This window comes from Sipha flava, unplaced genomic scaffold (assembly GCF_003268045.1).
Source record: "Sipha flava isolate LNK unplaced genomic scaffold, YSA_version1 37_pilon_pilon, whole genome shotgun sequence".
Lineage (NCBI taxonomy): Eukaryota > Metazoa > Arthropoda > Insecta > Hemiptera > Aphididae > Sipha > Sipha flava.
Window position 1 is genome coordinate 2,914,299 of NW_020273087.1, and position 25,449 is coordinate 2,939,747.

General features: G+C 28.1%; 5 protein-coding genes across 7 annotated transcripts; 2 read left to right on the plus strand and 3 right to left on the minus strand.

Moving 5' to 3' along the window:
• Nucleotides 1-1,113: 1,113 nt before the first annotated feature.
• LOC112688233 (adenomatous polyposis coli protein-like) lies at nucleotides 1,114-14,695 on the minus strand. 3 transcript variants are annotated; one of them, XM_025561333.1, is made up of 26 exons: nucleotides 14,489-14,695; nucleotides 11,555-11,684; nucleotides 11,371-11,453; nucleotides 9,722-9,796; nucleotides 9,329-9,638; nucleotides 8,965-9,252; nucleotides 8,643-8,872; nucleotides 8,367-8,549; nucleotides 8,155-8,303; nucleotides 7,806-8,068; nucleotides 7,600-7,723; nucleotides 7,168-7,528; nucleotides 7,003-7,111; nucleotides 6,349-6,466; nucleotides 6,198-6,283; nucleotides 5,409-5,521; nucleotides 5,270-5,334; nucleotides 5,101-5,188; nucleotides 4,778-4,839; nucleotides 4,617-4,710; nucleotides 4,415-4,555; nucleotides 3,808-3,917; nucleotides 3,655-3,725; nucleotides 2,696-3,586; nucleotides 2,212-2,641; nucleotides 1,114-2,112 (listed from the first exon to the last, which is right to left on the minus strand). In XM_025561333.1, the coding sequence occupies exons 2-26, from the start codon at nucleotides 11,673-11,675 to the stop codon at nucleotides 1,179-1,181; spliced, it is 5,499 nt and encodes a 1,832-aa protein (XP_025417118.1). In that variant the 5' UTR covers nucleotides 11,676-11,684; nucleotides 14,489-14,695; the 3' UTR covers nucleotides 1,114-1,178. The 3 variants fall into 3 exon arrangements, with proteins under 3 accessions (XP_025417118.1, XP_025417117.1, XP_025417116.1); XM_025561332.1 differs by having other exon boundaries at nucleotides 11,555-11,703; XM_025561331.1 differs by lacking the exons at nucleotides 11,371-11,453; nucleotides 11,555-11,684; nucleotides 14,489-14,695 and adding exons at nucleotides 9,871-10,027; nucleotides 10,142-10,392.
• A 219-nt stretch (nucleotides 14,696-14,914) lies between these two features.
• On the plus strand, nucleotides 14,915-16,569 carry LOC112688234 (Werner Syndrome-like exonuclease). The gene is made up of 7 exons (XM_025561334.1): nucleotides 14,915-15,305; nucleotides 15,564-15,697; nucleotides 15,768-15,906; nucleotides 15,983-16,068; nucleotides 16,133-16,277; nucleotides 16,334-16,435; nucleotides 16,522-16,569. The coding sequence occupies exons 1-7, from the start codon at nucleotides 15,249-15,251 to the stop codon at nucleotides 16,567-16,569; spliced, it is 711 nt and encodes a 236-aa protein (XP_025417119.1). The 5' UTR covers nucleotides 14,915-15,248.
• Nucleotides 16,528-17,339, plus strand: LOC112688236 (putative lipoyltransferase 2, mitochondrial). Its single transcript, XM_025561335.1, has one exon. It carries the CDS (start codon nucleotides 16,572-16,574, stop codon nucleotides 17,247-17,249), a length of 678 nt encoding a protein of 225 aa, XP_025417120.1. The 5' UTR covers nucleotides 16,528-16,571; the 3' UTR covers nucleotides 17,250-17,339.
• A 381-nt stretch (nucleotides 17,340-17,720) lies between these two features.
• LOC112688159 (charged multivesicular body protein 5) lies at nucleotides 17,721-19,502 on the minus strand. The gene is made up of 4 exons (XM_025561225.1): nucleotides 19,259-19,502; nucleotides 19,044-19,195; nucleotides 18,436-18,601; nucleotides 17,721-18,346 (listed from the first exon to the last, which is right to left on the minus strand). Exons 1-4 carry the CDS (start codon nucleotides 19,325-19,327, stop codon nucleotides 18,068-18,070), a joined length of 666 nt encoding a protein of 221 aa, XP_025417010.1. The 5' UTR covers nucleotides 19,328-19,502; the 3' UTR covers nucleotides 17,721-18,067.
• Nucleotides 19,503-22,734: 3,232 nt separating this feature from the next.
• On the minus strand, nucleotides 22,735-23,814 carry LOC112688164 (transmembrane emp24 domain-containing protein 7). The gene is made up of 3 exons (XM_025561231.1): nucleotides 23,517-23,814; nucleotides 23,200-23,445; nucleotides 22,735-23,111 (listed from the first exon to the last, which is right to left on the minus strand). Exons 1-3 carry the CDS (start codon nucleotides 23,676-23,678, stop codon nucleotides 22,869-22,871), a joined length of 651 nt encoding a protein of 216 aa, XP_025417016.1. The 5' UTR covers nucleotides 23,679-23,814; the 3' UTR covers nucleotides 22,735-22,868.
• Between the last annotated feature and the right edge of the window lie 1,635 nt (nucleotides 23,815-25,449).

Below are 25,449 nucleotides of genomic sequence, written 5' to 3' on the forward strand. Positions count from 1 at the left end.
TTTCTCATTCCTCTGACAGCCACTCTACTCTCAACGCCCACTAAACAAGCAAAAGCCTAACACAGTGATGATCAAATTGGAGTCTTCTATGGTCGCTAGTAGTACTTCCATAAAATTCGTAATCTAATATTTAAATACTTAAATACGCCTCAGGTAGTAAACGCCAAAGAAAATAGATAGTAAAGAGATAAGTAAATACATACTTACATAGTGTAACATGTGCACTTTCATGAAATAACATAAATTAACAGAGGAGTATAATTATTATTTTAATATACTTGTATAATAAAAACTAAATCAAGGAAAGGTAACTGAAAAGTTAGCACTCAAATAAATAACACATTTGTTTTTCTTCTAAAATTGTATTCTAAAACATTCATTTATTATTTGTTTGAATATTTCATCCATCTTAAAGCGGAATCCCACATAACATTCTATAATATTGTACTACCAATCATACAAAAATATTTATTACTATTGACATTAAAAATAATTAATAATAATGATAATAAGAAAACTGAAGTTAAACACTTTAAACTTGCATCAGTCTCAAAAAATGTCTTTTATTACAGATACAATGGAAATCGTTACACATTTTATTGGGTTTGATCTAATAAGTCAATTTTTTTATTCAACTAAAAAAATAGTTAAAATTTTTCAAAAATTTAGATAATTTATAACGATAATAATTACTCTTATATAATATCATATAATTAAATGATTTGTTTCAAGATAAAAATATAAATTAAACTATGATGGAAAAATAAAACAATAAAATAAATAATCTCACTCAAATAAACCTAAAATAAAATGATAGTAAATTAAATAATAAAAATAAAATGATTTATTAATTATAATTTATGTATTGAATGTCAAAAAAATATATACTGACTAACTATTGGTAATATTACTATTTATTGTAATATTGGAAATTGTTAATACTAAACCTGTTCAGAATTTATTCTTAATTTATAGACTATAATCTATGATAAGATTCTACAATTACAAAATTCTATGGAATACAAAAAAAATAGGTGTATGAAATGAAAAAAATATTAATATCACTCAATATGATAAAATAACAGATATAAGGTATAAATAACAAATATAAAAAGGAAAATTATTAAGTGGAAGGAAAATATGTATGTAAATAAAATATACTATTTAATTTTTTTTTTTTAAATACGATTGTTCATATTTGAACTAATCCAAACACGATTATCTTTCTTGATGACATTTTTTTTTTTGGTGTCTTCCACTTTTTTCCACAAGGTTGCTATCTTACTACCGACTTCTTTCTTTTGACCAGATGCTGTTCTAATTGAGCATCCTGAACTTGTCGCTGATATGTTCGAATTTAAACTAGTATTGCTGTTTGTTTTTGCCACTCCACCCATTGTTGGAAGACTACTATTACTACCCGTCCACTGGTCACTGCTACTTTTTAAACTATTATTACTTATTGAATTACGAACCCCACTAGCACGTGTACTTGCTGACTGTTTATTAGAAGGAGGTTTAACCAAATTGGGCACACTTGTGTGTTTCTTGCCAGAAGATCCTGGAGTTGGTATACGTGATTCTTCTTTAACAAATGTACCTTGCCTTTTCAGTGGAGCTGGCTTTTTTGTAGGAGTTGATTGTGAGCTTTTAGAAACTGTAGAAACTGGTTGAGGACTACTCCGCGCTACTATCGGTATTCCACTTCCACGTGATTTTTTCTTACCTCTAACAGCCTTTACTTCAGTGGGTTTAACAACTCTAGCTGAAGCAACAGGAGTAATTACATCATTTTCGTCACTGGAATAACCATCTGTGCCTTCGGACGTGGTACTTTCATCAACACCGTTTCTTGAATGTTCTGTTGAAGTAAATTCATTGTCTACTGGTTGAGATTGTATAATACGAGTTAAATCTAAATCAGCTAATGTTCGTGTACGAAATCTATCTTTTTCTGATGATCTTTTTATTTGGAATTTTTCTTTTGGTGACATTTTTTTTACTGCATCTTCAGAAGAATGAGAGTCAGACTCGTTTACAGTTGAAGGCCTTGTTTCAGGTTCCATAGAGTTTTCCCTGCTATCATCAGAAGTTATAGTATAAGTATTATACCTGTAAATAAATATTACAATTTTTCAATTATATACTTACCATCTTTAACATAATTGCATTATTATTAAATTTAACATAGGTGCATTATAGTTAAATTACCTTTCTTTTTTCATATTACGCTTTTGTTTAGGAGTTAGTCGACGCCTAACTTGAGCTGGACTAGAATAATTAGGGTCAGATGACATCTCAGATGATGGCAAATCATCAACTAAAGTTGTATCATCAACAGCTGTATAATACTGAGCGCCATTTGACTGATCTACTATTTCAGAATGTATACTAGATATACTAGTAGTACTGTTTTCCATCTCAAAATCAGTGAACTCATCCATGTATGATGGAGGGTTAATATTCTCAAGATTAGTACAGCTTCCTAATGAATCATTTCTTTCATTAGAAATTTTTCGTTTTTTATCAAAACCACAGTTTGATTGAACACTTGTAGTCATAGATAGTAAACTATCCATATCCGAAGGAGGTTTTATTGCATCCAGGTGTGTGTCCTCAAAATCCAATGATGATATAATACCTAATATGAAAATAACATAAGTTTAAAATATAAAATTAATATCTATAGTGTTACCTATTTCTCCTTTATCCAATTTTATTAATTTTGGTCTAGAACTTTCACCAGTATTAGCACTTTGGTAAGAGCTTGTCAGTGTAGAAAATGTCAATGTTTCATCGTCCTTCCATGTGGATTCGTCGCTTTCATCATGTTTATTTTTAACTCCACAAACATAATCTCCAGGAGTAATCGTACTAGTAGATTCACTAATTTCACTTTCTGATTTTGGCGTGTAATATTTTTTATATTTATTAAATACTGGTATCTCTCTTTTATTTCGAGTTGATCCTCTTTCAATGTTTTTTATACCTTGGCTAATACAATTTTTCAATAAATCTTCATCATTTATTTCTAATGTACCATTTGTTTCTTTGGGTTTGCTTTTTTGTAAATTACTCATACCAGTCGCAATACATTCGTTTAACAAAGCCACTTGATCGCTATCAGATGAATCATCATTTTTTGTTTTAAAAGATTTCTTGCTATTCCTTATCCCAGCTGCAATACATGATTCTAATAACTCTTGTTGCTGTTCATCAGTAAGATCATCATCTTGTTTCTTAGTTCTTTTTTTAACTGGCATTTGTGATTTGGATTTAGCTGACATTTTAATACCGGAATCTATACACTGGTTCAACAATTCTTGCTGTTCATTCTCTGGTAATTCTTCTTCAGTTAATTTTAAATTTGTTATTTTTTCAATGCCAGCATTAATACACTGATCCAACAAAGCATTATTATCATCATCATCCTCGTCCTCAGACATTGGTTCACTATTCAATGTGCGTGCATCTTGTAAAGAATGAGATCTAGGTATTCTATTATCACATTTACCAGAGTCATCCAATGAAAATTCGCTATCAATGGAATCAGTTGACATTCGATTATTAATAACTGTCACAGGATCTGAAAACATAATCACAAGATAATCTCATTTTATATTCAAAATATATAATGAAAATGAATATATATACCCTCAATTTCAGATGAATTAACAGAATTTGATACATGAGATTCTGTTGAAGGAGAATCCAATAACATTGACCTAGAATATATAAATAACCAATAAAAATAAGCATAAAACTAACACTAAAAAGTAATCAAACTTGTAATCGAAAAAATCAAACCTGGAAGATAAGTTTTCCGAAGTGGATACAGCAAATGTTTGATTAAACTGAAGATTTAAATTTCCCATAGGTTTATTACTAGGTGTTTGATATAACCGTCTTTTACCAACCTAAAATATCATATTTATTTATAATGTTTGTACATATAAATTAAAAACAAATTATTTTCAAGCATATATCAGATCATTTTAATTCTATGAAAATTGGATTGCTTTAGTTTACTCCATGCCAACACTCATATTAATATACTAGTACAGGGATGTTCAATTTTTTTTCATAACTTATAAGCAAATAAAAGTGTCACCTACATATGAGATGACATATAAAAAAAATGTATTAAACCAAATTATATTGAAATATTTTTTAAAATTTTTTATTAACTTTTAATTTTATTATTTTATATCTACAACTCTACTATTTACATTTTTTATACAGTTCAGATATATATGGTTTATATTTTAAAACTATTTTAAAGAATTTTTTATTTATAAATTAAAATTGTTGTGTATCAAATGTACCAAAATATAAATTTAAAAAAAAATTTAATAAAAATAATTTTAAACTAAAATATAGGTATACAATTCATAATTTTACAATCAATATTTACCATTTTCATTGACTGTCGAAGAATAACATTGGTTTCAGAGCCGTCTTCTGAGGGAGCAATCATTGATAAATCTGAATGTGAAGTAGCTGAACTTATATTAGCTGGAGTTCCTTCAGTGCAAAATCCAACAATCTCATCTCCCTAGAAATTAAATTATTTTTTGACAACACATGAGAAACTATTTTAATATAAATTATAGTACCTCATTATCAGTAATTCTGTTAGATGAAAAAATAGACTCGGAACACCTGTCTGCCACCTGGCTATTGTTTTGCACCATAACTGGAAGTCTGGATCTAAAATAAGTAATTAATAATATTTTATAAAAAATATATTTTTATTATGTAAATTAATTGTGTTTACCTAACGTGAGGAATAAATCCTGGATTCTTATTTTGCAAGTAAGGAAATGCAGAAGAGGGTGACTGCAACAAAACAAATAAAACAATAAACATGTAATTAATTGTAGTTAGTTATATATTTATAAGATAAGATGTAACAACTGTTAAATAAACAAGACCCATCACAAATGAACCAGTTAACTGAAGTGAAAGCTAACAGCTACTGTGCAGTAATAACACTACCGGCAATCAATTATTCACGGTTATTGTTATTCACAAATCACATTCAATTTCTTTTTAACAGTATTTTTTTATTTTTATTTGATACTTCAATTTTTTACTTACTTCAAGGAAACCGACTTGGTTTAACTGAAAAGATTTAGAGGTCTTATCTGAAGATGGAGATCTTAATGATTTATTATTCATAACATTCCTAAAGTAAAATTATAATAATTTAATTTTAAATATTGATAATTATTTTATCAGAATAAAAATTAAAATATTATAAGCTTACATAACATTATTTTCTTTGTTTAATGACGGTAATTCATTTTGTCCTTGAATATATTGTGATTTCATCTATTTACATTAAGTTCATAATTGTTATACAAAAATATATTGAATAATAAAATTGTATATTATTTATCACTTACTTCACGTAAATCATCATCAATGGTTAAGCTACTTAAGCTTGTACATTCTGAACTTTTTCCAGGCATTTTTTCTTCTTTAAAAATTGTTAAACTATCATCAAAAATACTATTACCTAAAAACAATTTATTAATTATGATTCAGGGCTCAAAATAAACAGTAAAAATAAAATGTTGTTTATTTATCTATGTTTGTTAATTAATAGTCTATTATAATTTATAGTCATTAAAAATTGGTAATATAATGAATAAATATTTTCCTCTTAAGGAAATTATTTGTCATTTTAAAAAGATTTTTATAAATATATTTGAAGATTATTTTTTAAGCATAAATATCAGTAGTTCTCAATCTTTTTAGGACTGCGACCCAAATTTTCTTCCAAAAATATATCGTGACCCCATGGTTTTACATTTACAGAATCAATAAAAATAAATTAAAAAAACAAATTTTTTCTATTTTATTACTTATTTACTACTTTATAATAATAATAAAGTATTTATTATTATTATTATTAATATTTAAATATTTAAATATTTTTTATTAGTTCTATAGTCTATAGAATTTAAAAAAAAAAACATAAATTTCTTACAATCTGTATAATTAATAAAACTTCTCGCAACCCCTAGGGGGTCGCGGCCCACAGTTTGAGAAACGCTGTTATATATTAATTCAAATTTAATTAAATTAAAATGTAATTATTAAATATACATAATAAGGGAAATCAAACATCTAGTTTTAATCTTGAATTTCACCAATAAACAAATTTTTATTTTTTAATAATTTTTAATTACTTTTAAAACATGGAGGACTAGGTGGAACAGTTGGAGTTGGTGAATCAGGAATTTCACTAGGTGTTACTAAACCACTGGTGACACGGCTGAAAAATACATACACAATACAAATGTACAATATTTAAAACAAAATCAATGAAATTAAAAATACCTGCATTCACTAACTGCTGAACTACCAATATAACCCTCTTGTGGCTCACAACTTCCAAGAGAAGCAATAGAACTACTTCTTGAAAACATCATTGGTGTCTCAAATGTTACCATTTTACCTAAAATTAATAGAATTTTTAACATTTTACAGCACTATATAATATAATTTATTTAGGATTCATTTATAAATTATTTATGAAATGTATCATACACATGTATCAAACAATTCAAAATCTTAAAACTCAAATTAAACTTGAGAGGTCAGTTAAGATTTAAAAGTTGAACACATAAAGTATTATTGTTTATATAAAAAATCGATTAATACAATTAATATAAACTATCATAATTAAAATAAAAATGGAACACTATAAATTATTGATAGTAAATTCCATCATTGTTCCTGTATTCAACCTAAAATCACCGGAAAATTATACATAATAAGTTTTTGTAATATTAATTTTCTATATACAATTAAATGAACTTATAAAAAAAGTTGACCACTCCACAGAAAAAAAAAAAATTATTAAAAAAAATTGTAATTAATATTGAGAATACACCACTGGTTCAACAAAGGATTAAAATAATTTAATATTCGACTCAAATTATAAGTATAACCCATGTTTATTATAAACTAGTATTCATTATATAATCTTACCATCTTTTTGTTCATCCTTGGACTGAGCACCATTAGGTGTATCACTTCCAGGATTATGTATATTAGTACATTGTTCAGAAGTTTCTGCTCCATCAGATTCATTACGGTTCTAAAAAATAACTATTGCATTAAAAAAAAAAAAAAAAACCCTTTAAACTTAATTACCTTATCTTCTATGCCACATTTTCTTAAATCAGTATATGAAGCTGCATTAGAAAAATTGTAAGGAGTACCTTCTGTACAATAAGTCTGTGTGGTATCTCCTGTTAACGCTTTTTCACCATTATCATCATCTTCACATAACAAACTATAGTTAGTTGCTTCATCTAAAGAAGTTTCAGCATACCCAATGGATGACTTTTTTTCTTTCTCATCGAAGCTAACATTTTGATCAGTGTGATGAACAAATTCTTCATTATGCTTTGAAGTAGAAGATTCTTCATTTCTAACTATAGAAGTTGGATTGTTTTTACTAATTTCAATGTTGTTACACAAAAGTTGTGAGATTTTTGTTACATTTGGCTCTCTATTACAAAAAATAGTGATTACAATTAATTCTAAAATGTTAAACTGTACATAAAATAACAAATAACATACAAAGGAACTTCCAAATCATCACAATTAGCTATGGGTTTTGTACCTTCAGCACAGTCTTTCAAATGAGTATCATTAGAATTTTGCAAAGTACTCTCCACTGAAGTATTCATTTTTATGTTCATATCTAAATAAAATAATTATAATAATTAAAAATGAATACTATTGTTGAATATATTTATTACTAAATTTTAGTAAATTAAGCAAACCTTGAATAGCATTATATGCAGGCATAGCATTCATAAGATTATTAAGAGCAGCTGATGAACCAGTGGCAATCATCTTATGCTTAGAATGTATCAACGACCGTAACATAGGTATGATTCCCAAATTAATCATTGTTGTTTGATCACAAATATTACGTGCAGATAAATTCCAAATAGTTCCACAAGCATTGCTTACAATTGTTAAACTTGGAGACTGCAGTTGTTGCATTAGCATTTCAAGTACATTGTGATGCCTTAAAATATCACTATAAAAAAATTTATTCATACATAAATTTATGTATAGGTAAAACATTAAGTTATTGAACTTTAAAGCCAATAGTTGATTATCTACCGATATTCTTCATGGGATGCTATAACACATGAAATATTTCTCAATATTCCACCAGCATTTTCTATAATTGTAACTGATTTAAAAGAACCTATTCCACTTAATGTTTTTATCAAAAATTCAATGGCCCCTTCAACTTTGCATATTTCTTCCTGGAAATAATAACAAAATAAAAATAAAAGTAATAAATTTATTTTTTAAATTATAAAAAATACTTTGTTTTCAGGAGAATGAGCAGAAAAATTCCAAAGTGCAGACAAGAATGACTTCATTGTGGTTTCTTTATTTGCTTTCATTGAAGCTTCCATTAATGCCTTAACTGCTCCAACATTACGCAATATTTCTTTACTTTGTGGATCAGCTCTCCATGATAAATTACGTAAAACACTTGCAGTAACCTTTATAAAATTAAATACCAATGAATTTGAATTCAATGTAAATTTTCCAAAATAATTATAATTATTATAATAGAAAATAATAATAATACATACCTGTCTAAGGTCTTCACATTGTATTTGTAACTGTAAAATCAATACTTTAAGAAACTGTTTAAAAGAACATAAAAGTGTTTTAGTAGTAGCATCGCCAAACGTTAAATTGGTTAGGGCCATGCCAGCATATCGCCTTAAGGTCACACATTCTGAATTAGGTTCTAAATCTGGCTCACTACCATGAACTTCGTGATCAACTTGAATTAATCTAGTAACAGTATAAATGGCACCTGAAAAAAAGAAGAATATTTAATTAAATTATTATTTTAATATTTTAAATTCAAAAAAAATTAAAGAATATCATGTAGTATTATGAACTTACCTAATACACACATAGCAAATCGGTGTTGGCTATCAAAAGACAACTTCATCAATGCTGCAATTGCAGTGATAGGATGCTTGCTAATATCCAGTTGCTTAAGAACCACAACTGGAGTATCACAGTATTCTCTCATACTTTCCAATAACTTGTAAACACGGGACTCTCTACGACCTTGTTTTTCATCTTGATTAAAGGTAACAATATTTTTTAATGCTTGACTTGCATTGTGTCGAACCACTATATCAGCATTCATATCATGAACAATTTGCACAAGCAATGGAACACAACCTGTGAACAACATTTTATAAATAAAATCTTTACAAATTAAAGCAAAAAGATGTAATCAATTTATGATACAACTTACCTGTTTGTCGCATTGCTGCACAGCAATCAGGTGATTTGCTCATAGCCAAAAGTACTGAGACAGATTGATAAGAAGATTGTATTGAATTATTGTTTTCCAATAATGACAAAAGATTATAAACAATTTCTACTTTGGCTCCCAATTGTTGTTGGCTATTAGATCTCATTGATAGACCTTCTTTTTCACATTCTAATGATGATGTTTGAGATCGTAATAAGGACGAATTAGAAGAAATGTTTGTGGGTCCTACACTATGCCACATGTTAAATTTTTTATCAGCCATAATTCCAGGAGGAGTAGGTAAACAACCCTTTAAATTTATAATTTATTTTGATTAAATTACAAACTGAACATATTAATACAATTTTAGTTTTTAAATTATGCTCAACTTACATCAGGAGAAATTTTAGCCTCATCTTTTTCTTTATCTTCAGCCATTGATCTTTTTTCTTTATCTATACGTTGATCCTAAAATTAGAAAATTATTAATAGATCAAATATTAATTTGATTTTATTTGAAATTTGATTCTTCTCACGCTAACCTCATTTATTATTTTAAGGTAACTGTTATTGTTGTTGTAAGAATGTTTAGCAATGTGTTTGTTGTCATAAAATGATTGAGTGACTGACCAATTATTAGCTTGTCTATTGTCTTCTGTATTGTATGGTAACGAATACTGATGCTTAGATAAGGAGTGTCTGACATTAAAGTGGAAATATTGAATATAATTTAAAATAATGCGTGTTATAAATAATAATTAAGTTAATAATGTGATGATCAATAGCCCATAAAAGCTTGGCTATACAACTTACTTGTTAGTTTTAACATTATTATTTTTTCCATCATTAAAATCTATTTTACCATAGTTAAAACTCTCTGAAATATGATTGTTATTATTGTTTTGTATGTGATCATTATCGTTCTTGTTAATAACACTCAAGCGCGTTCTAGAAGGATTGGATAATGATCGGACATGATCAATAGAAGGAGATGGAGATATATGAGAAGAACGAGATGATGAAGAAGAACGAATAGGAAGTCTAGATTGCCTAGCAGAATACATTATTGAAAATATGTAGGTATAAATAAAAACAATAAAGAAAATTTCTACAAATATTGATATTTAAAAAAGAAATTTTTACAAATGAAAAAATTAAACTGTGTTTTTATAGGGAAACTTTCAAGGTATATTGCGTATAAGGGTTCTACATTCTGATCAATATTATAACTAGGGTGAATGGAAAGGGAGTGGCAATCAGCTGTTACAGACAAAGTGGTATTTTTTACCCCCAGAGAGAGACACTATTTATTTTTTTTCTATAGATATTGATAATACATTTTATAAAAGAACAGCTATTGTCTCAATACTTTAATTATTAACAAAATTATAAAAATAATACAATTAATAATTTTTAAAATTGTGAAATTTCATAACATAATTTACAATTTACCTTTAAATACAGTTTTCCTAGTATAAAATACCAGATGAATTATTTAATTTAAATTGTTTCTTTCTACCTTTTATAAATAAAATAAGTAAAGAAAAAAAAATTATTATGTCAACTAAAAATTTTCATAATTTGTCTCGTAAATGATACTCAAAAGTACATCATATGGTTGAATATAAATTTAGGTAACCATGCATGATTTTTTTATCGAACAAAAATTACATAACATAATACTCATGTAAAAGAGAATCCTTAGATAATTTATACTACACAATACAAAATATTTGTATGTCTTATTGTTTAATGGTTGACTAAGTCTTAACCACTTAGAAACAATAACATTTATTTTAATGTCTACATTATTATTTTTAAGTAGGTGATTTCCTGACAAGCCTATGATATTTCCAGTATATTATAATATGACATAATGACAAAATAAATATGAATAGCAACAATTTTTGAATAACTTGTAATATAACACCTTGTTAAACATTCTTAAACACTTATTAAACTCCTCAAAGTGAGCCATGTACTATAAATTTAATTTTAAATCACTAATAAATAGGATAAAAATGTATAAATCAAATTTTTACCTGTTCACTACTAGTTTTATTTTCAAGAGATAAAGTCATCTTTGAAGATACGTTTCTTGATGGCATTCCACTGTTTTCATCAACTAATAATAATATACTTTAATAAGTTTATACATTATCTTGGAAATAATATATGTATATATATATATATATTAGGTACTACTACTAGATTGAGATAAATTACCAAAAGATAAATGTGGAGTTAACAATGGTGTATCTAATTGCCTTTGAAGTTGTCTAGTTTCTTGATTAAGACTACGTACTGTTTCCAATAGCTCTTCATAGCTGGAAACTGGAAGTGTCATATCTCATAACTATAAAATAGTAATTTAACTGAAATAATAAAAATTGCATTTTATAATTGATTTTAATAGTAAAATGAATAAATATTTCAAAGAGAAAGGTAATTCATGTGTTTTTCAAGGGTAAGATGATTTCATGGTCTAAAGCTCATCAGATTAATGTTCATATTTCGACCTAATTCAATTTTTTAAACTATCATATAAATACAGTTATTAACCTTCAAAACTTTAAAAATACAAATAAGGAGATTCAAGGTTCATAAATATGTAAGGAGTGTACAATATTTAAAATCCATATAAGGATAGTATGTTACTTGCTGTTGTACATATCAATCATTCATCTAAAATTAAAGAAAAAAACCTACTAATTTTTACATAATATAAACATTATACATAATATAACATTTCAAATAAATAATTATTATAAAAACTTGAACATAACAATTTATTATTTTAAATAATATTGTGTTAATTTTAAAATATATACACATACTTATTTAAAATACAGACATTAATACCATAATAAAATACAAATTTGAATATTTTCTAACCATCTTAAGTCAATAAGTATTAAATTACAAAAAACAATTTATGAAAGATAATAATTTTTAAAATCAAGTATATACTCATTATAATATCTAGGTAATATAATGTATATGTATTGTATATACATCTATAAAATATTACAAGGTGCTTAAAATGTTTATAAAATATAGTAGTAAACTATTACAATGGAATGTCTGAAGAAAATAGCATTCAGGAAAAAAGGACATTGACTTATTGTGGTTAGAATAACTAGTCATTGTCAAAGATGTAAAGAAAATAATAAATGTATAACCATAGTATCAATCAGCCAGCCTATATACTAGTAACACAATATAATGATGGCATTGTATGAAACCCTAATACACTAAATATGTGAGCATTTCAAGATGTTTTATTTCAAAGCATTAGTACCACGATAAATTGAATACTGCAGAAACTATTTTAAATAAAAATGTCTATACGTTTCATTTTAAGGGCAGTTTTTATAAAAAATATGTATTTAAAAACTCAAAATATACTCTATAAAATAAAGAAAATAATTTCTTAATTTTAATATTTAGCTCTTAAATATATTTTCTTAATCATTCAATTTATGTAAATTTAAATTTAAATTTAAGAGTAAACATTTCCAGGTTGTAACATATTCAAAGATATTTTATTCATACTTTTATTTTAAGAATACACTAGTTACTATATTATATAGGGAATTTGACATGTGACAATATCATAATATATTAATGTTTATAATAAACATGATACTAATTTACAGTAGTCTTATAAAAATAATACTTTTTTAAATAATCATATATCATATTCACATTTCCTGAATTTTGAGTTATAATAAAAACAAACAAATATATAAATTCTAACTATGATAAAATATAAAAAAAACATAAGTAAATTAGCAAACAACAATTACACATTGATATTATTTGCAAAAAACCAAAACACATGTTTAACTAAAAAACTAAAGTTCATGATAAAATTAGTAAAATTAGTAATTGAAAATTGTGAATATTAATATACATGTTTCAATATACATACCAAACAAACTTAATTTAAAATGTTGAGCATAACAATGAAATTTAATTGAACAATTTTTTTTATGTACTTATCAATTTTCAATTTTAATAACTATTTGTTTATAATTTACAACATAAAAAAATAAAACATACCTAACTATAATATGCTTAAGTAAGCAAATTTAAATAAATAATTTATAAAAATATGCTGATCGAATATTTAATTTTAATTTTTAGTTATATAAAATGAAATAATAAATAATAATAATAAATTAGAACAAAATTATTTATATTTTACAGATTTTTAATTTAATAAAAATTATAGCTAGATAACTCAATACAATTAGGAACAATTAAATAAAGTAGAGAAATTATTCAATAAGAAATAATATAATTGCCGTAGGCGAAGAACAAAAGTAGTTTCTATGACTGTTTATGATAAAATCTATTAATTAATATTAATTATAATAATTATTTCTAAAAAGCAATTTAAATAAATTATCATAGTCAACCTCAAACATATTTAATGACCAATAATAATTAGTTATGAGAAACTGAATTTGTGGAAATTATAACCGTGAAATCATTAAAATCATAAATTTATAATTAAATAACTTTTTATGTACCTAGTTTTGTATTATTATATAAAAAAAGAAGATCAACTGGAATATATTAGAAACAAAATAAAAATATTTAAAACATTGATAAGAGACTCGTATAGACCTCAAGTGGTTTTTCCTTAGACAAAACTAAACACTTAGTACAGTCATAGGTTTGCTATTAAAAATTATATCGTACATTACGTATAAAAACACGGTACAACTAGAAATTCCAGAATCATAATATATACATATGTACTACCAAACGAATTACCTACGAGAATGAAGTTTAGAAATCGAACCATCAGAAAATCCATACACTTCGAAAGTACGGAAAAGCCGTATTCAAAAGATAACTGATCATTGAACTCATGTTTCATGACAAAATAACAGAATGAACCGAGTGTGTACAAGTCCTTCGACTCAAAGATCGAATGGACAACATTTCGGTATAGGAGAACAAAGAACATCACGCGCGGAAGATCACTGTAAAACTTTCGAGGGTAAAACACCGGGATACCAGACGGAGATGTTCGGACCGTCGGAACAGTTTGCCCAACGGACGACACCGACGACAGACAAGGGTATAGTAATAATAATAATAATAGTAATAAAAATTAAAATAATATGAAATTTATGTTTCAATTACCGTTCGCGCACAGGCATCGTGTGTGTGTACGTTTGTGTGCGATTAGCCGAAATACCGGTCGGATCGGGAACGAGGAAAAATCGAGACGGGAACGAGGCGGATCGTCAACGGCTCAAACGGACGGTGGTCAAGTGCGAAACGCGAGGAACGAGAAAACGACGCGACATCAGCGGGACGGATGATAGTGCGTGCGCCGTCGAGTGCGGCCGACTCACCGTGTTATTTGTTATTGCCCGCTGGCCACCTCTGCCGCCGCCCGCCGCCTGGTCGTAGGTGCTGTCGCGCGCGCCGCTCGCGTGTTCTGTTGACAACGGGTTAGGTTGGCAACGGGATTCCGTAAGCCGAAATGTGCAGCAGGTTCTAACAGCTACGTCGATGACGGGTAAAACGGGCGGCCGGCAGGTGCTCGGACCCGTCTTCCCGGAACCTTTCGTCGCGTCGTGTTCCGCTGTTTTTCGAATTTCCCGGCCGATCTGTTGCTGTGCCGTTTTCGCGCGCGACCTTGGCGAAACCTGAAACGTTATCAGCGCCGACGCGCCAGCAGCTGACCGGAGTGCGTCACGTGTGTTCAGTGTCTTTGAAAAAATATCACTTTCGTCCGCTCTCCGGCCGTCCTGCCTAACGATAACAACCGCTGACCGTTGCGTTCCATCCCGGCAAAAGTACACTATTTCTGTGTCCTCGGTTCGTTGTAGCCGTACGCGGTCAATCGACGAACGAGGATCACGTCAAGACCGAGAACAAGCGACCGTCGACCGCGATGTCAGGGAATAAATCCAACGAGACACGTTACGTTCCGCAGTGGATGACCGAACTGGTAAGAAAACCGGCTGTTTTTACCCGGATATATTGTTCCACAATATTCACGTTTCGTGACTAGCTAGTGATCTCTCACATACATCTATTTCGTGGCCGAATAGGGAAATCTACGAGATAAAAGTAAACGAAAAAATAATTCATACCAGTTCATAATATTTCTTAATGTTTAATTTTGTTTTCTAATAAGCCATGAACAATTCTGAAACACAATTATCGTGGAGCTATTTTTATATATCTTATTTTTCTTGTACTGTAGAACAACCAAAAGACGACACACTTTAACCCGGTTCAAAGGGTGGAACAACCGACCAAAGAATTTATCAAATTTGAAGGGAAAATTATATGGTGCGCGTTTGCTAATGTCCTTGCATCATATGCCGAAGATATTTTGTAAGTCTTATCTAGTGAATATCGACGCGTTTTGTTCTTGATTCAATGATATTTTTTTTATCAAATATAGGACCCAAATTGATTCCAATGAAATGTCCGAAGTCGTGTATGGTTTTGATATGGAATGGCCTGTAAGTTTTATTGGAAAACAGAAAAAAACTGCTCTCATACAAATTTGTACTGACCATTCCACGTGTTATTTATTCCATGTATGTTTCGGTAGCTATAATTTCTTCTTGTTGATCCATTTAATTCAACTACTTTGATTAATAATCATGCATATAGGTATATTATATTGAGAAACTTCCTTCTATATTTGTTCATCTGATTAATCATCCAAGGGTTAGATGGTCAGGTGTTTACATTAAAAAGTAAATAATTTTGATTGTATTATAATCTTATGATTATTATAGTAATTTTCTTCTTTACTTTCAGTGATTTCAAAAAACTCAGTAAAGATTTCAATATTGATGTCAGCGGAGCTCTAAGTAAAGTTATTGATTTGGGTTCTTACGCTAATAAAGTCTTAAACTTCGATACAAGTTCTATATGGAGTATGGTTAATTTGGTACAAAATTTAGTAAGTCTGTAAATGTTAACAGTTTAAGCAGAAGTTAAAAATAATTTTTTTAACAGTTAAAAAAAGATGTAAATAAAGATCATAATATTCGGATGGGAAATTGGCATGATACAAATTTAAACCAACTGCAATGTATGTATGCAGCTACTGATGCCTATGTAAGTATATTTACTATGATAAAATTTATATTAAAACTATGCTTATCACATATAGTTAATAAATTATTGTCTGTTTATAATTTTAGATATCCTTAATACTGTATGAACATCTAAAAAAAATTGAAGTAAAATAATCATGAAATCTAGACTAATAAAATTATTGAAATTGGGACAAATGAGTTATGATCAATGTCTTAAATTGCAAAACCATTTATCTGAATCTTTAAAAACTGCTTCCCTAAGTGAATATGGTTATCTAATTATTGTCGAACATGAACCTGTGTATACAGTTGGCATTAGGCAACAAATGTATGATTCCAAACTGGAAGACAATTTGATTAAACTAGGTGCCGAGTTTAAACGTACTAACCGAGGAGGTCTTATTACTTTTCACGGACCTGGACAATTAATTGCCTATCCAATTCTAAATTTAAAGCACTTTCAACCCAGTATTCGATGGTATGTTTCAAATCTTGAAACAACTATTATAAACCTTTGCAATGAAAAATATGGTCTTAATGCAACTACTACACAAGATACTGGAGTATGGATAAATAATAATAAGATCTGTGCCATAGGTATCAGGTGTAGTCGATACATAACTACTCACGGACTTGCCTTAAACTGTAACACTGACTTATCTTGGTTCAATCATATTGTACCATGTGGTCTACCCGGCAAAGGTGTCACTTCTCTTAGTTCTATTTTTAATAAAGATATTTCTGTTGAAGATGTATTACCTTATTTTTTACAACATTTTAGTAAATCATTTTCATGCAACATTGTAGATACAAAAATTGATAGTGTTATATAATTTTTAAGAATATTATTATTATGTTAATAATTTATTTGTTTAGAAATCTTAATCAAATTTATTTAACTGCCATTTATTTGTTATTTTTTAATGTGTAGTAAATATAATTATATCACCTACCTATAACAATTATATGCTTATTTTACACTCGTTATTGTTATTATTTATTATACTTGTAAAACTATAACTTGATATTATAATGTATTTATTGAACTAATATTATTCCAACTTATTATGATGACACATTTTATTGATATTTAAATCTTGCTCAGCTTATTAAAAATAACTAAAATCTAAGACAATAATTTATATTTTAATTAAAAATATGATTTTATATTATAAAAAAATTTAAAAAAAATTACAATGTGTTGTATTATTTAATGAAATCCCAGTTATTTTAATTTAAACACTTATTGAACTGATTTTTGCATGAAGGAACTGGCCAGTGAAACTTGTTAACTAATAAGCAACTACTTTAGCAAATTTTTTATTCAAAAATAATTCTGTATTACTAGATAGAGTAGTATATTTATCAGTTATTATGTATGTTCAACACTGAAATAAACAAATTATCAGTAACACAAGGTCTTATCTGCAGTAATGCTGATCGTCATGTAACTCAATATTTGCAATAATTATAACTAAAGATTAATCTCAGTACTTAAGTTAATTGCAAATTTATTTTAATTATTTATGTATATAAATGTAATTCATTCATAATTGGTGATAAATGATAATAAAATAAATAAACTTCAAAAAATTACACAAATAAAATTATATAAATAACGCTTGATCTTATAAATGGTGTTAATGGGTCCTTAAAACTGTGCTGGTATCTTTGGTAAACCAAATTCATCAACTGCAATTTCACCAGGTTTACTAGGCTCTTTTTCTTTTTGTCCTCCAGGATCTTTATCTGGAACATTGACTTGATCCAGATAAGATGTATCATCATCCAAAGCTAATTCATCACCTATTGCTTCAAGTTCTGCATTAAGTTCATCTTCATCAATATCTGGTACTCCATATGTTCGACCTAATGCTTCTTGAACTTCATTTGACTGATCTAACATATCAGCCATTTCATCTTGGAGATCCTAAATAAAATGTATTTATTAATTTAAATAATTTTCATTGTACAAGTAGAAACGTAAAGCATGATAAATATTAATATTGTCATATTCACCTCTATGTCGTCTATATTAATATTCTTAAATTCTTTTTTCATTTGCTTCATTCCAGTTTTCATTGCTACAACAGTAGATTGAGTATCTTTTAATGACTGAACTGCATAAGTTGCTTGCTCCATGTTGAATGATTGGTTTCTTAAGTTTTCAGCTTGACTTTCATATCTAAGAATTAATTTAATGAATTGATGAAAAAATGTTTTAATTGTATTATTAAAAACCCAGATTTATTGAGAGGCAAATAATTGACGGTTTGGTCAAAATATAAGCAAAACCATTAGTTCATGGCATATTGTTTACAGAAAATGCAAGAATAGTTTTGCTGATCAAAATCATTAAAAGGTTTTACTTTTCCATCAAAACCGTTATCTTGAAAAAGTATTCATTCTTTTGGAATTTACTATACAAAAAAAATTTAACTAAATTTCAGTTTAAAACTTATCGCTCTTTGTGGACTACACTAATACTTAATAAAATTTGTCAAGATTAGATTTAAAAATTAAGCAATATATTTAATAATTGTATAATTCTGATAAAAAAAAATATCAAGTGGAAATATAATTAAATATATAAATTCATAAGTAGTGGAACATATACTATAGCTTACTGTTTCCTTTGTTTTAAAACTCTTAAAGCTTTTTGTTTCAACGAATTTTTGGCTGGGCCTTCTCTCATTTTGGCCATTTGATCTTTAAGTTTTTTCAATTCCTTGTCAAGTCTATTTATTTTTTGTTCAACCGATTCAGCACGTTCGTCTACCTTTAAACGTTTTATCAGCACACATTAGTTTACCACAAATGAAATAATTTGTAAATCATTTACTCCTTTTATGACGGCGCCCATGTCTGGTGGAGGGGCTTTTTCTTTGGATTTTCCAAATATACGATTCATTTTGTTCCGTGGATATGTTTTAACGGGAATAAAAATAAATTTTGTTCGCGTTTGCTACTAATGCAATTTAATAGATGAAAATCAACTACAATTATAACTGAACACTAAATTGAAACAAGTAAAACATTAGACAATGTCGATAACGATACTAAAACACAGCAAAAACGGAACATAATAATAAATATTATAAATGATAAGATGCGAAAAACCGTGATAATATTATCACGAAATCGATTAATTATGCGTAATATTCTGACGACAGGAGTATAACGAAGTGCACTTAGATACCGATAGAACAGTCGAAGCATATTACACCTTTTGTATAATTCGTTTACATCATAAAATAACAATTAAGACTTCCATAATTATAGTTACGTTTTAGGCGGGTTCTCGCAGTGATTCGAATTTCAAGACGAGGCATTTCACAATTCAAATATACCACGGTACCTATTTGTCTATATTTGATGATAGTTGATCCACACCTGGCTTCAACAGGATTACAATAGTACAGTGTATACAGTAGAAAATATTTAGAAAATTAATTATTGGTTGAAAATTTAAAGTAACACAATTGTGACCAGAAGGCGTTTGTGAAAGATTAAATTTTCTTTTTATAACATAGCTTAGGCGATATTTGTTTCTTAGCCAACATTAATACCACAGAAAACTTGAGTTAAATTTATAATCATGCACCAGGGCCCCCAGATACAATTTCGAGTCCCTATACTAAATGTTTGTCCGGGCCTTAATAAAACTTCCAAAAATACAATTTACTATTTATATATATATACCTATAAGTATATTTTAATTTATATTTAATATATTTTTTTTAAGTTAAAATTTTACATTGTGGGCTTAAGCTCAGCGAACTCAGTAATGATTTCGTCAAAATTGATTGTCGAAGCCAATCCATTCATTTCTAGGTCAGCGATTCCAAAGTGTGTTCCGCGGAACCTAAGGGTTCCGTGAGATGTACCTGAATATTGAGAACAGTAATTGTAGTAAACAATAATCATGAACTATCTTTAAAACATTTTTTGGATTATTGGTTTTTTTTCAATAATAAAAATAAATGCAAAAACAAATAATTACAGAATTGGTATTAAGTTGGAGTTAGAGATGTTGGGGTTTTACGAAACAAAAAATATTTCTTAAGGTTTCCGTGGTTCTAAAAGTTTGGGAACCGCTGTTCTAGGTAATCATTGGTTAATCCGCATTTTGAACTATCAAAGAAGGTAACTAAATATATGTATAATGTTATTTTACAATATTATTTAATGTAAAATAAGTATTTCTACTAAAATTTCAAAAATAACAAATACATTTCAACAGGCCCACGGGCCCTTAAAATAGCCGGGCCCCTGTACTCGAGGTTCATCAGCCCCCCTTATAGGGACCCTGCATCTCACTAATAACTTTATGCTCTACTATTGACTATTTACCTTAATTTCGAAGGAAAAATAAAAATAATTTAAACTAGTTGTACATCAATACAAAGTACGTTAATTATGAGTGTATTCAGACTTTGGTGGCCGAGGGAGCACAGCAAATTTTTAAATCGTGAAACTTTTTTTTTTTTTAGACATGAATAATAATAATGCATTTAAAATTCAAATAAAAACACGTACATTGTACTACTGTACAGTACTGAAACTGTCTGTAGGTAATGAGTACAGATCGCATGACTTTTACTATCCTGGCATGATATTGTTGGAGGCACATTCCGCTTAGGGATCCAGTGCTCACTCAGCCCCTCCCTTAAACACGCCTCTGAAGTTAATATAACAACAGTGATGGTTAACTTTTGGAGTTAAATTCTTTAAGAATTTACTATATTTTTGTGTTTAATTAGAACACTATAACAGTAATTTTTTAACTGTATATATTATTTTACTTACATTGTTTTTCTTTTCATGAAGAATTCAAAACTCATAAAATAGTGAATGTTTTATATTTATAAAACTGCATCCACACCATGAAACATTTTTCGCCAACAGAATGTTTCGGACATCAATTAAAATCACGCGCATTCAGAACAGATTAACAAATGTATAAAACATTTATTATTTATCAAAATGTGGTTCGATAATGAAGTTTCGATCGCTGCTGCTGCGTGTGTGTTTATAATCCAAAATAAAAAAAGATTTTGGGTAGGTTCAACTCTTCTAGCGAGGAAACAATATAGTGGTAATAATTTGATGATTGATCTACAATATGATGACGTCTATCTAACTGGAGAATTAAGGTATATTATAGCACTATTTCATAATAATTTCTATAAAGGAGCGTGCCCAGGTTTTCTTTAATTTTTTTGAGGAAGGGATGGATAATTTAAAATACTAATCTTAAAAATAAATAGGAATTATCATGTATAACAAATATATAATTAAATATATAAAATTACTAAAACTAACAGGTCGCTTCAATTCACGTCAATGCTTTTGACTGGCTGAACACAAAATAATACAATTGCATGATGAAAATATAAAAATCGAAGGAATTGAATAAGATATTATTGATAGTCCAGTCAACTGGTCTGGATGTGCCGATACGTAGTCGATAAACATACTTTGAAGTTTACTGCTACTCGGCCGGTAACAACATTTTTTCACCAATAGTTTAGAAACATTTTCATAAAGTTTGTTGGCGACAGATGTATCTTTGGTATGGACGCAGTTTAAAATAAATGTTTTAATAACTAGAAAAAATTGAAGTATATATTATTTCTATGATAGTAGATATCATGTTAAGAATAAAAAGTATCAGTTTAAAATAGTAACACTTAACATAGATAGATGTGTGGTAGAAAATCACACGAAATAATTGAGTAAATTTCCCCATAAGTAAATTCTTTTAATAAAAATTAATTTTCTGGTAATTAATCATGTTGATAGAGAATACATTTTATTTTCATATAAATATAAATAAAAAATCTTTAAATTCCTGCAATTAGTTTTATTATTCATGACATTTACCCTTAAATATTTAAAATAACACCACTAAAACACAAATTATTATAAGATGTCTATCCAAGTAGTTATTTATTATATTTCTTATAAATTAAATGGTAGGTACATAAAACATTAAGATTTTAAAAACATTTATATAATAATAAATATAATGTATAGACAAAACATTATTTAGTTCATATATAAAGTATAACATTTAAAAAAATATTAAAATGTCATATTTATTAAATATATAAATGTATATTGCAGTATTTATCAGATGATATTAAGTGAACAATTTGTTTTTAACATACCTACATATAATACAAAATGTATGTACCAAATACAAGGATAAATTATTTATTTCAATGATCAATCATTATTTATTTAACTAATATTTACACAATAATCTTAAAAAAATTTTATAAAATATTGAACTACGAAAAAAATCATTATTAATAAGTTAAAACAAACATTTTATATTTCAATTGTTAATCTCTTGTAAATACAGTTTAATAGAACACATAGAGAAATCAGACAATATCATTTTAAATTGGTAATTATTATACACATTAACTCTCAACCTAATAGTTTTAATACATTGACTTGCATTGCATTTGTGTTGGTGTTTTTTCTGAAAAAAATCTTTTTAACATAAATACTTGCCCAATGGCAACGAGTAATATAGCAACAGTTTCAGTAGCTGACCATAAAGCCACATGATGATTGAGATCTTCAGCACGTTTACGACTCTGTGCTTCTTTCAATCTATGATGAGTTTGGTAATCAATAATTTGGTTTAAATATGTATGAATATCTTGCGATGTCGCTTCCATCTAAAAGACACAATAAAGTAATAAAAAAATGGCATTTATCACTGACTTCATAAATTCAGTAAGCGGAAAAGAAAGACTGCGAGTGTACCTGAGTCATAACAGTCACTTGCTCTCCGATGCCAGGAAGAGGAACTTCTTCGCCAACTTGTAAATCCATATACACAAGCTTGTGTGAAAATGTCGAAAACTCGTTACTAAAACATATTGCATATGGACCACTTACTGGTGCTAGAAATGTGTGGCTGTCAAATTGTGATTTAACTTGTCTATACAAAATCTCTTTGGTTGGAGACTCAATAATAACATCAACATCATATTGACCACCAGTAACTACCTGAAATAAGAGAAGAAATGGTTAGCTCTTAACAGTGACAAACAATAACGTTGAACTGGTCAACAGCATACTTGATATTCCAACGTGGTCGACGTATTTTTCTCAATATTTTCATAGTAACAATCCTTCGCCTTGTCCTGGAGTTCAAATGTCAGTTCGATCGAACTCACCGAACAGATGTAATACACGGAAAGTAAGAGTGCGACTATAGAATTTATTTTCGAGGGTATCATTTTGAATGAAGTTGAATAGCCGTTTCTGTCAATAGACAAAACATTTAACCGACTTCAATATTGAAGAGGTAACATGAATGCGATCGGTTTCAAATCTCTTTCGGCGAGATAATTATAACTGATAATGTGCAAGCAACCTGCAAACCGCTGACGTCATTGATTGCTTACGTGTTCTTTGATTGGACAAAAAGACCCGTGATAAGAAGTCCATAGTTTTGTTTAACCAATGTTTATCACACAATTTGTAACCACTGATAATACAACTTTCCTTAACCTAACGTTGACAATTTAAGCGAATATATATATATATATTATGGTTAGAAGTCGAAATCGGTCAAACTACAAAAATGCCCGGGCAAAACGCGAACTACCCACAGTCCTTGGCGAAATGTCATATTTAGGCTTTTACCGGGGCAAACCGAATTGTAAACAACCACATTTTGGCAATGCCGTAGCATCTTAAATACCTACGCTAATGTTAAATCAAATAATAACGTTTGTCATTTTTATATATAGTGTAATTTTTACCCAATGATGTAATAAACAATGTAACTAAATGACGAAAATGATTTACTACTATTTGTAGAAAATAAAAATAAAAATAAAATGGAAGTTTCGAATGAAAATCAAAAATATTTTGAAAACCAATCTTAAAAAAAACAAAATTTTAAAAAATCGCAGGAAATAGCTCCTGGTGGATGAATAGCACAAACGAAAAAAAATGCAATCAATGAATGAAAATCGATTTTCTCCTCTAATAGTCGAAACAACAGTGAAAATTCCAGTGCTTTGTTTTGATAGGTAGATGATAAGTCGATGCATATAATATGGTAGGTGTTATACTAAGTATTATTGACGACAGGAACCAAAAATGGAATTTTGTCATCAATATACGTCAGAAACCAGATATTTCAGTGCAAGGAACAATTAATTACTAGCAATGATTTACCGAATATCGAAATACCATTGACGGCTGCTAATATTCAAAATCCATTAATTGAAGGAAAAGGATTTATTTTTTGTTCTTGCAAAACTAAGTGCATTCGGGAAAATGCAAATGTTACAACAAAATATTTTGTGTAGTTCCAAGTGCCAATATGTGTGATAAAAAATAAACAAAAAAATATTTTTACCATCGTATTTTTAAAATTAAATGTACAATATTTTTAATTCTTTAAATTAACATTATACAAGTACCTATAGCATTATATTTTTATTATTATACGAGTACTTAATATCAAAATATTTTTATTATTGTTTAAACGTATTAAATTATATTTGTACAATAATATTTATTTTCTAATTATTTTTATTTAATATTAGCGTAAATATTTAAGATGCTATGGTTTTGCCTTTACGATAAAAATTTACGGTTTTAACAGGGGAAAAGCCGAAATAAGACATTTTTCTCTGGGGTTTTGCTCATTTTATTGGCAGTTTGCGTTTTGCCTAGAAATTTTTAAGATTTGCCCGTTTATATGTAAATTTTTATTTTCTCTTTATACCTATTTGTACTTAATAGCTATATATAATTTGTTATACGTAAAAATATAAGTTGAAAAAATTGGTAGTATATTTATAAATTAAGTAATTAACGCATTCGACGAATCAACATTATCTGATTTAATACTGTCTTACTGTAGTACCAGGGCCGCATTTATGGGGGGGGGGGGGGGTACTGGCTACAACTGTCACGGGCGCCAGTAACAGTACCAATAACTAATATTAATGTATTTAATTTATTAATATATATTATTAATGTATTTATAGA